Here is an 11,432-nt window from a genome sequence, read left to right as displayed (position 1 = left end):
ACTCATATGGAAACAGGGTTTGTAAAAATAAAGACAACTTCAGATTGTTTTCTTTGTTTAAAAATAGAAGAAGCACGAATGTAGGAATCATAATGTTGCTGGGGGGTTTTTACACTAACATGTTGCGGTTAATAATTTATTTGTTGTTATTTATATTTTCTGAATAATGTATGTGATAATGTTCATCAGTCAAGTCATTGGTGTTAATTTTCAATCTAACAAGATAAAAAAAAATTGTATCAAAATCAGATTACAGGATGTTATTTATAGTTTGATTATTTTCCTCGACTGATGTACTAACATGTGGTTTATTTTGTACATCTGTAGCATCATCTATAAAGATACAAATTGCTATTGCGACATCCAGTGGACACATTTAGAACAGCAGTTTCATTCATTCAAAAATTTTTCAGTACATTTTATACTTAATAAACTCATCCCGCGGGCCGGATAAATCCCGTTCGCGGGCCTGATCCGGCCCTCGGGCCGTACGTTTGCCACATCTGCATTAGAGTATGAAAATGTTTAAGTGAGAATTATCACAATCAGTAGCGGCCTGTATGTGCTTGGTATCAGATCGATACCAGCATTCGCTGTATCTCCCAGCTCTGAGAAAGAAAGTAAACTTGAGGGAAAAACTTCTAGTACAAAGGAAACCTAGTAGAGTAAGTGGTCATTTTGATTAGATGTTAGACATCCATGCTGAAGATAAAGATAGCTTATGGTCTGTAAGAATTATTTTATATTGTTTACTGTATAGAAAAGATGATGCATGATGTACATTAAGAGTTTGCTGATCTGATAATGTGATTGGCAAAGATGTATTGATTGAGAAAACATCAAAGTAGACATAAAAGCAGCATGGCTAACAAGACAAGCCTTGTTTAAAGGGGAACATTATCACAATTTCCCAGTGGCTTATTTTATTTTTCGAAGTTTTTTTTCAAAATTTTACCCATCACGCAATATCCCTAAAAAAAGCTTCAAAGTGCCTGATTTTAACCATCGTTATATACACCCGTCCATTTTCCTGTGACGTCACATAGTGATGCCAACACAAACAAACATGGCGCATAGAACAGCAAGCTATAGCGACATTAGCTCGGATTCAGACTCGGATTTGAGCGGCTTAAGCGATTCAACAGATTACGCATGTATTGAAACGGATGGTTGTAGTGTGGAGGCAGGTAGCGAAAACGAAATTGAAGAAGAAACTGAAGCTATTGAGCCATATCGGTTTGAACCGTATGCAAGCGAAACCGACGAAAACGACACGACAGCCAGCGACACGGGAGAAAGCGAGGACGAATTCGGCGATCGCCTTCCAACCAACGATTGGTATGTGTTTGTTTGGCATTAAAGGAAACTAACAACTATGAACTAGGTTTACAGCATATGAAATACATTTGGCAACAACATGCACTTTGAGGGTGCAGACAGCCCAATTTTCATCAATTGATATATTCTGTAGACATACCCTCATCCGCTCTCTTTTCCTGAAAGCTGATCTGTCCAGTTTTGGAGTTGATGTCAGCAGGCCAGGGAAGCTAGGGTCGATATTCTTCTCTTGATCATCTTCGGTGGCATAAGGGACGGTGTGAGCCAAGACATTTGGGGGGTTTAGCTCGCTCGTCTGCGGGAACAAACTGCCGCCATTGCTTGCCGTGCTACCGAGGTCCTTTGTCCCTGAATTGCTCACACACTCCGGCAGATTCAATGGGGGTCTGGCGGCAGATTTCTTTGACTTTATCGTTGGAAATGCATCTGCTTTGAGTGTCGCAGGATATCCACACATTCTTGCCATCTCTGTCCTAGCATAGCTTTCGTCGGTAAAGTGTGCGGAACAAACGTCCAATTTCTTGCCACTTTCGCATCTTTGGGCCACTGGTGCAACTTGAATCCGTCCCTGTTCGTGTTGTTACACCCTCCGACAACACACCTACGAGGCATGATGTCTCCAAGGTACGGAAAACAGTCGAAAAAACGGAAAATAACAGAGCTGATTTGACTCGGTGTTTGTAATGTGTTTGAGAAAATGGCAGATTGCTTCCCGATGTGACGTCATCGGTCCGAGAGCGAATAATAGAAAGGCGTTTAACTCGCCAAAATTCACCCATTTAGAGTTCGGGAATCGGTTAAAAAAATATATGGTCTTTTTTCTGCAACATCAAGGTATATATTGACGCTTACATAGGTCTGGTGATAATGTTCCCCTTTAAGACTAGCAAAGTCATATCTCTAAATATGTTTCATTTTTGCACGGTCATGCAGGGGAACTCTACGGTGTTACTGCCAACACTAGCACAAAAGCGTCTAGACTTGAACAACACTAGAATGCCCAGAAGTAGATCATACAAGGAAGATATTGTACTGTGTTAGTAGAAATGTATTATTTCAAGGTAAAATTAATACACACTGTTAAATACCAATAAACTGCTCTTTAGTCATTTGTGTATATAATGTGTTTTATTGACCATTGAGTTGGCATTCACTCACATACTCACCAGCAATAGAGCTCTGAATAAAAAGTCTAATTTGGGTCATAAAAGTTCATTTCATTACATCATGTAATATATAAAAAAATGATCCCAATGACATACTGTTACAAGAAACAACAATACAGTGACTGACTGTAGAAACATACTTCTAATACAGGGGTGTCAAACTCATTTTAGCTCAGGGGCCGCATGGAGGAAAATCTTTGCACACAGATTATTAAAATTCAAGATTCAAGATGATTTATTGTCAATTCTTAACATGCACAAGACACATAAGAACTGAAAAGTAAATTTTTGGCACAGTACCACTAAGAGCAGACATACGTTACAGGGAGACAAGACGAGACCGCCAATGGAGCAGTCATTTTTAAGGGGAAAAAGGTGCTATTGGGAAAGGGGGGAAGAGTAAAAAAATATCAGTCAAAGGCTGGACCCACGGGAGGCGGTCCAGACTGAGTCCAAGGGGGAAAAAACTCATTTGCAATGCACACATAAACACGACAAACTCGCAACAGAGGGAGGGGGAGTTGAAGCAAACAAGCGGTGGTGAAGGCGTGGCATGGGGGTGGGGAGGGTGCGTGCATGTATGCCATACTTGCCAACCTTGAGACCTCCGATTTCGGGAGGTGGGGGGGGAGGGGGAGGAGTATATTTACAGCTAGAATTCACCAAGTCAAGTATTTCATATATATATATATATATATATATATATATATATATATATATATATATATATATATATATATATATATATATATATATATATATACATACCGGTATATAAGAAATACTTGACTTTCAGTGAATTCTAGCTATATATATATATATATATATATAAGAGAAATACTTGAATTTAAGTGTTCATTTATTTACACATATACACACACATAACACTCATCTACTCATTGTTGAGTTAAGGGTTGAATTGTCCATCCTTGTTCTATTCTCTGTCACTATTTTTTTCTAACCATGCTGAACACCCTCTCTGATGATGCATTCTGCTTCGTCTCCTTGTTGTGTGCGCAGTTGTGCACTGCACTCTCTAAAAGCCGTAGATGTTATTGTCACATATGCATGTAGAGCAGATTGCAGTATTGTCCTGTTTAAGAGTGTCACAACATTGCTGTTTACGGCAGACGAACTGCTTTACGGTAGACGAAAACACGACTGCTGTTGTTGTGTGTTGTTGCCGCGCTGGGAGGACGTTAATGAAACTGCCGAATAATAAACCCACATAAGAAACCAAGAACTCGCCCTCGATCATTCTACAGTTATAACGTGATTGGGCAGGCACACTGTTTATATTGTGGGAAAGTGGACGTGAAAACAGGCTGTCGACACGTCACTCAGGTCCGCCTGAATTTCGGGAGATTTTCGGGAGAAAATTTGTCCAGGGAGTTTTTCGGGAGAGGCGCTGAATTTCGGGAGTCTCCCGGAAAATCCGGGAGGGTTGGCAAGTATGATATATGCCCTATTATCTTAGGTGTGATGTTGAAATGTTTTTGTGGACTGGGGCCGATCTGCAGAGTTCGACACCATTAAAACTAAAAAACTAACTATGGCATTAAAACTACAAAAATAAAGACAACTTCAGATTGTTTTCTTTGTCTTACTTTGGCCAAAAGTAGAAGGAACACATTCTGAAAATATTACAATAAAAATATGGAAAACAATATCGGCGGCGGTAAAGTTTAGATCCATGAAGGAAAGAAGAAAGTGAATGAATGTTTATTAAGTGAATAAATTGACATATGAATAGAAAATTGTTTTCTTTTGTATTATTTTTTTTTTAATGAATTAAGTAACATTTATGCCAACCTTTTTCCAAAACACAATATAGAATGTGAGATATAACAGGATAATGCATACATTTATCATTTGTTTTCAAAACGCTTACAAAAAAGTGGGACCCCAAAAATGTACTGTAGGACCCCATTTTTATGACTTGCTGGGTTGGAAAATTCCTAGCACCAACACTGATGGAGTATTGGTGCATGCAAAACAGCAGCAGGCGGCTGTGGCCTGCGGGCCGGTTCTAATACTAATCAAATATAATCCCGGGGGCCGTAGATAATTTATTCGCGGGTTGGATCTGGCTCGCGGGCCATGACTTTGACACCCCTGTCATAATACGTCTATAAATGTTCTCATTCATCCAGGTCATAGTCATCTCAGGTCATTCAATCGATCGCAACTGGACTGTTTGGTTTGTCGCATCCGAGTAGGCTTCATCAGTTCGTGCTCATAGACTTAGATGAATACTTCTAATTTGAAATAATAATCTCACATTGTTTAATGGCTCAGTTTGCAAAATACCAGTAAATATGAGTAAATGTTTACCAAGAAGGGCTTTGTTTGCCCCGGTGTTGTCAGATTTTTGGTTTTAAAGCTCACGACTTCATCCGACCGTCCTCGCCAAAGGCCTCGTTCTTCACTCTTTCAGCCAGGTGAGCAGCTGAGGGGTGTAGTAGGTAATGATGATGTCAGCACCTTCACAAGATAGAAAACAATTAGTGATGTGCTCTTTTAATATCCATCACACATTAACACTGTCCTGAATAGTTTTCATTTGGAGGTACTTTACTTTTTGAATTGGACCGTTAAAAAGTGATCATTTCACTTGGCTAGTCTGAGAAAGGTTATTAACTTTCCTCCTCTCACTCTACAATCAAACAGCTGCTAATGCTCTGAATGATTTTGTTCCCCCACCAATAGGAAGGCGGTGCCTTTTTGCGCCAGAAATGCATACAAATGAGATAACATGACGACACAAGGGCAGAATGATGGCTAACCATATCAATCATAAAACTGGTTTTACATGACTGGTTTTCAACATTTAAAGACTCACAGACGGTTTGATGCCTGCATGTTCACTGCTAGTTGAAACTAACTATCGAGCTAAAACATACATGTCAACATTTTCATCCGGAAAAACACGGGAAGAAAACAGAAATTAAGAAAAGTTTGCAAATGTATGAAAAACTGAAATATCACATGGTCATGAGTAGAGATGTCCGATAATGGCTTTTTTGCCGAGATCCGATATTCCGATATTGTCCAACTCTTAATTACCGATTCCGATATCTTTCTCCCTCATTTTGTAAATTGTACCGCAACTTTGCAAGTTAAAAGAAATGTCAAAATGTTAAAAAGCAACGTAGATGATTCTGTGACAAACGACAATTACACAAAAATGTTAAGACACATTTTTCAAATAGAAATGAAAAGTATTATTTAAAAAAAAAATGTATACATAGAATATCTGAGCACTCAAATTAGGTAAAACTACATCAGCCAAATAAATACACGCAAGTCAAGTACAACTGTACACTTTGCAGTTTTTCAACCATCAACTATGAAAATTTGCGGAAGATTAGAAGCATACGCGATACTTCTGTATAATCACGGTGTCTCCAGCTGTGGAGAAAGCATACTTGCCAACCTTGAGACCTCCGATTTCGGGAGATGGGGTGGGGGTGGGGGGCGTGGTTGGGGCAGGGGCGTGGTTGGGGGAGTGGTAAAGAGGGGAGGAGTATATTTACAGCTAGAATTCACCAAGTCAAGTATTTCATATATATATATATATATATATATATATATATATATATATATATATATATATATACTGCGATGAGGTGGCGACTTGTCCAGGGTGTACCCCGCCTTCCGCCCGATTGTAGCTGAGATAGGCTCCAGCGCCCCCCGTGACCCCGAAGGGAATAAGCGGTAGAAAATGGATGGATGGATATATATATATATATATATATATATATATATATATATATATATATATATATATATATATACATACATATATATAAGAAATACTTGACTTTCAGTGAATTCTAGGTATATATATATATATACACATATATATATATATACACACATACATATATATATATATATATATATATATATATATATATATATATATATGTGTGTGTATATATATATATATATATATATATATATATATATAAAAAATACTTGAATTTAAGTGTTCATTTGTTTACACATATACACACACATAACACTCATCTACTCATTGTTGAGTTAAGAGTTGAATTGTCCATCCTTGTTCTATTCTCTGTCACTATTTTTCTAACCATGCTGAACACCCTCTCTGATGATGCATTCTGCTTCATCTCCTTGTTGTGTGCGCAGTTGTGCACTGCACTTTCTAAAAGCCGTAGATGTTATTGTCACATATGCATGTCCAGTAGATGGCAGTATTGTCCTGTTTAAGAGTGTCACAACATTGCTGTTTACGGCAGACGAACTGCTTTACGGTAGACGAAAACGTGACTGCTGTTGTGTGTTGTTGCCGCGCTGGGAGGACGTTAATGAAACTGCCTTACAATAAACCCACATAAGAAACCAATAACTCGCCCTCCATCATTCTACAGTTATAACGTGATTCGGCAGGCACGCTGTTTATATTGTGAGAAAGCGGACGTGAAAACAGGCTGTCGACACGTCACTCAGGTCCGCCTGAATTTCGGGAGATTTTCGGGAGAAAATTTGTCCCGGGAGGTTTTCGGGAGATGCACTGAATTTCGGGAGTCTCCCGGAAAATCCGGGAGGGTTGGCAAGTATGGGAGAAAGCCTCTTAGGAAGGTGCCGCGCAAACTGCCGGACAGACGCCGTCTTGTCATGTGATGCATAAGAAACATCCATTTCATGTTTACAGTTAACAATAGTATATTTAACCGGAAAGGCAGTGTTAGTTTGTTAGTTACCTGCAGTATTAACAGCAGACGACGTGCTGACTTTGCAGCCGCTGCTGGGGGTAATTGACTTTCGTCTTGGAGGGGATCGAAAACTCTTCATTAATTCAACGTTATCACATGCTGTGTCTGCTAATGTTTCTGCTAATATTTTCTCAATTTGACATCCATTTTGCAAGTGTTGCAGATACAGGTCTAAGAAGAAATACATTCCAAGAACCTTTCACTGATCTGCATCTACTCAAAAGTATATATGAACTACATGTTTGATGATTAAGAGTCCTTGAGCTTTAAGGGATTAAAGTTACAAACTGAGGAGGTGTTTGTCCATCCTCTTCTGCAAGGCATGGATACTGCTTGATGTAATGTCTCCAACAACCACAGGGGGAAGGCTGTTCCATATTGAAATAGCAGAGTGGAGAAAGCTCTTGTCGAGGCATTTGGTGTTTGACTTTGGCATTTCTAGGGCTTAGTAGTACCCTTTGGGTGATATGACCTTAGATGTGGGCTGGGAGTAGCGGTGCTTTAAAATCCGCAGGACAGCTGGTGGTGTGCATTTTATAAAAGGCAGTTGTTGCTGCAACTGTTCGTCGACGACAAAGCCTGCTGATGGCGAACTGCTGTAGGGCAAAGTCCTCATCCACGCCCAGGATTTTAAGAGCCTTTTTTTGGATGATGTCGAGCTGCCCGAGAGTGGTCTGAGCGGCATTCATCAAGGCCTTGGCAGGAGTACTCCATAATGCACCTGACCTGGCTCTTGTAGATGTTGGCTCCGCCTTTAGCGTCAAGCTTGTTGGCCAGCTTACGTAGCGTCCTGAGACATTGATCAGCACGTTTGCAGATGTTGGACAGGTGGCTGGTCCACGTTAGTTTGTAGTCAATACAAAGACTCATCTTAAGTCCTATCTTAAAACTCATTTGTATACTCTAGCCTTTAAATAGACCCCTCTTTTAGACCAGTTGATCTGCAGTCTCCTTCGTGGAGAGGGGAGGCACAGATTCTGTGACCACAAGTGACGCGTTAGCTGTTCAAAGTCGGGACCCATGGTGGACCACTCATTTGTGCATCATTTGGGGACGTCTCTGCGCCGCTGACCTGTCTCCACTCAAGATGATCTCCTCCTGGCCCCACACACTATTATGTTAGATCCACTATGGACTGAACTCTCACACTATTATGCTAGATCCACTATGGACTGGACTCTCACACTATTATGTTAGATCCACTATGGACTGAACTCTCACACTATTATGTTAGATCCACTATGGACTGAACTCTCAAACTATTATGTTAGATACACTATGGACTGAACTCTCACACTATTATGTTAGATCCACTATGGACTGAACTCTCACACTATTATGTTAGATCCACTATGGACTGAACTCTCACACTATTATGCTAGATCCACTATGGACTGGAATCTCACACTATTATCTTAGATCCACTATGGACTGGACTCTCACACTATTATGTTAGATCCACTATGGACTGAACTCTCACACTGTTATGCTAGATCCACTCGACATCCATTGCACCGGTCGCCCAGTGGGGGGTCCCCACATCTGCGGTCCCCTCCAAGGTTTCTCATTGTCATCCCATTGGGTTGAGTTTTTTCTTGCCCTGATGTGGGATCTGAGCCGAGGATGTCGTTGTGGCTTGTGCAGCCCTTTGAGACACTCGTGATTTAGGGCTATATAAATAAACTTTGATTGATTGATTGATTGAACCTCTATGTGCTCACAGAGCCCGATTTCAGTGGCCCCTAAGGCTTTTCTTGTGAATAATTCTAAAGTCTGTGCTGCTGATCAATATCAATATCAGTAGCAATACGGTAATCTTTAACAAAACTTTCAAATGATTCCCAGGAATCGAAACCCAAGTACCCGATTCTCAACAAGAACCGGTTTTCGATTTGCATCCCTACCAGTGTAGATGTCATACTTAATTAGGGTACACCTAGAGATGTCCGATAATGGCTTTTTTGCCGATATCCGATATTCCAATATTGTCCAACTCTTAATTACCGATTCCGATATATACAGTCGTGGAATTAACACATTACTATACCTAATTTTGTTGTGATGCCCCGCTGGATGCATTAAACAATGTAACAAGGTTTTCCAAAATAAATCAACTCAAGTTATGGAAAAAAATGCCAACATGGCACTGCCATATTTATTATTGAAGTCACAAAGTAGCAAATTTTTTTTTTTTTAACATGCCTCAAAACAGCAGCTTGGAATTTGGGACATGCTCTCCTGGAGAGAGCATGAGGAGGTTGAGGTGGGCGGGGTTGGGGGGTGGGGGGATTTGATGTGGAGGGGTAGGGGTAGCGGGGGGTGTATATTGTAGAGTCCCGGAAGAGTTAGTGCTGCAAGGGGTTCTGGGTATTTGTTCTGTTGTGTTTATGTTGTATTACGGTGCGGATGTTCTCCAGAAATGTGTTTGTCATTCTTGTTAAGTGTGGGTTCACAGTGTGGCGCATATTTGTAACAGTGTTAAAGTTGTTTATACGGCCACCCTCAGTGTGACCTGTATGGCTGTTGACCAAGTATGATTTGCATTCACTTGTGTGTGTGAAAAGCCGTAGATATTATGTTACTGGGCCGTCACGCAAAGGCAGTGCCTTTAAGGTTTATTGGCGCTCCGTACTTCTCCCTACGACCGTGTACCACTCCATACAGCGGCGTTTTAAAAAGTCATAAATTTTACTTTTTGAAGACGATACCGATAATTTCCGATATCACATTTTAAAGCATTTATCGGCCAATAATATCGCCAGTCCGATATTATCGGACATTTCGAGGTACAATACTTCCTAACAGATCAGAATGGATGAAAGGGCTTTGAAAGTTATCACACACCCCAACTCTATGCTTACCTGCCCTGCGGAAGGCAGTCATGGCCTCCATCACTGCAGCTCGCAAATCGAATGCACCTGCTTGCGCTCCATGCCATATCATGGCAAACTCCCCCGACACATTGTACACAGCAAGGGGATGCATCGGGAACTGAATAGGAGCAGTACAAAACATGTTTCACCACCTACAGTATACAGTCCAGTGATACTTCAACAACAATGCCGTCATTCACACAGACCTTGTCCTTGACCTCTCGAACAATGTCCAGATACGGCAGACCTGGTTTCACCATCAGCATGTCAGCTCCTTCTTTCACATCTCGCTCCTGAATTCACAGCACACTGATCAGTGAGCAAGCAATGTAAAAACTCTATCCTGAATATACTAAACCATAGGCGCCGATATATTTCTGCCAGTGGGTGCGCGGTGTGTGTGTATCAGTGTTGTCCCGAAACCAATATTTTGGTACCGGTACCAAAAGTATTTCGGTACTTTTCGGTACTTTTCTAAATAAAAGGTACCACAAAAAATTTAATTATTGGCTTTATTTTAACAAAAAAATCTTACGGTACATTAAACATATGTTTATTATTGCTATTTAGTCCTTAAAAAAAATAGTGAACATACAAGACAACTTGTCTTTTAGTAGTAAGTAAACAAACTAAGGCTCCCAATTTAGTCTGTTGACATGTACAGTAACATATTGTGTCATTTATCATTCTATTATTTTGTCAGAATTAGAAAGAACACACTCTAAAAATTGATTATTAATCTACTTGTTCATTCATGTTCTATCTACACTTCTGTTAAAATGTAATAATCACTCTTTCTTTTGTTGTTTGGATACTTTACATTAGTTTTGGATGATGCCACAAATTTGGGTATCAATCCGATACCAAGTCATTACAGGATCATACATTGGTCATATTCAAAGTCCTCATGTGTCCAGGGACATATTTCCTGAGTTTATAAACATAATATAAAAAAAAAAAACGAAATAAGATTTTGTGATGTTAAAAAATATCGATGTAATCATAGTAGTATCGTCTAGATACGCTATTGTACTGGGTATTATTACAGGGGATGTTAGGTGTAGATCCAACAATGGCGTTTGTTTATATTGTAGCGTCCCGGAAGAGTTGGTGCTGCAGGGAATTCTGGGAATTTGTTCTGTAGTGTTTATGTTGGTTTCACTATATGGAACATGTTTATGACAGTGTTGGCATTGTTCATACGGCCACCCTTAGTGTGACATGTATGGCTGTTGAGTAAGTATACCCTTCACTCTTATGCAGTGTGTTCAAAGTCAAGATGATTGAGTCATTTGTTCATTATCAGG

General features: G+C 39.9%; 1 protein-coding gene across 2 annotated transcripts in view; it reads right to left on the bottom strand.

Moving 5' to 3' along the window:
- Positions 1 to 3,384: 3,384 nt before the first annotated feature.
- alad (aminolevulinate dehydratase) overlaps positions 3,385 to 11,432 on the bottom strand; it is a 37,850-nt gene continuing 29,802 nt past the window's right edge. For both annotated transcript variants that reach the window (XM_061981061.2, XM_061981062.2), the window contains exons 10-12: positions 10,332 to 10,418; positions 10,114 to 10,243; positions 3,385 to 4,988 (exon numbers count right to left, since the gene is read on the bottom strand). In XM_061981061.2, coding sequence (XP_061837045.1) covers positions 4,930 to 4,988; positions 10,114 to 10,243; positions 10,332 to 10,418 — 276 coding nt within the window. In that variant the 3' untranslated portion in view covers positions 3,385 to 4,929. The remainder of the gene's footprint in view (positions 4,989 to 10,113; positions 10,244 to 10,331; positions 10,419 to 11,432) is intronic.

This window comes from Nerophis lumbriciformis, linkage group LG20 (assembly GCF_033978685.3).
Source record: "Nerophis lumbriciformis linkage group LG20, RoL_Nlum_v2.1, whole genome shotgun sequence".
NCBI lineage: Eukaryota > Metazoa > Chordata > Actinopteri > Syngnathiformes > Syngnathidae > Nerophis > Nerophis lumbriciformis.
This window is presented reverse-complemented; position numbering and strand designations above follow the sequence as displayed.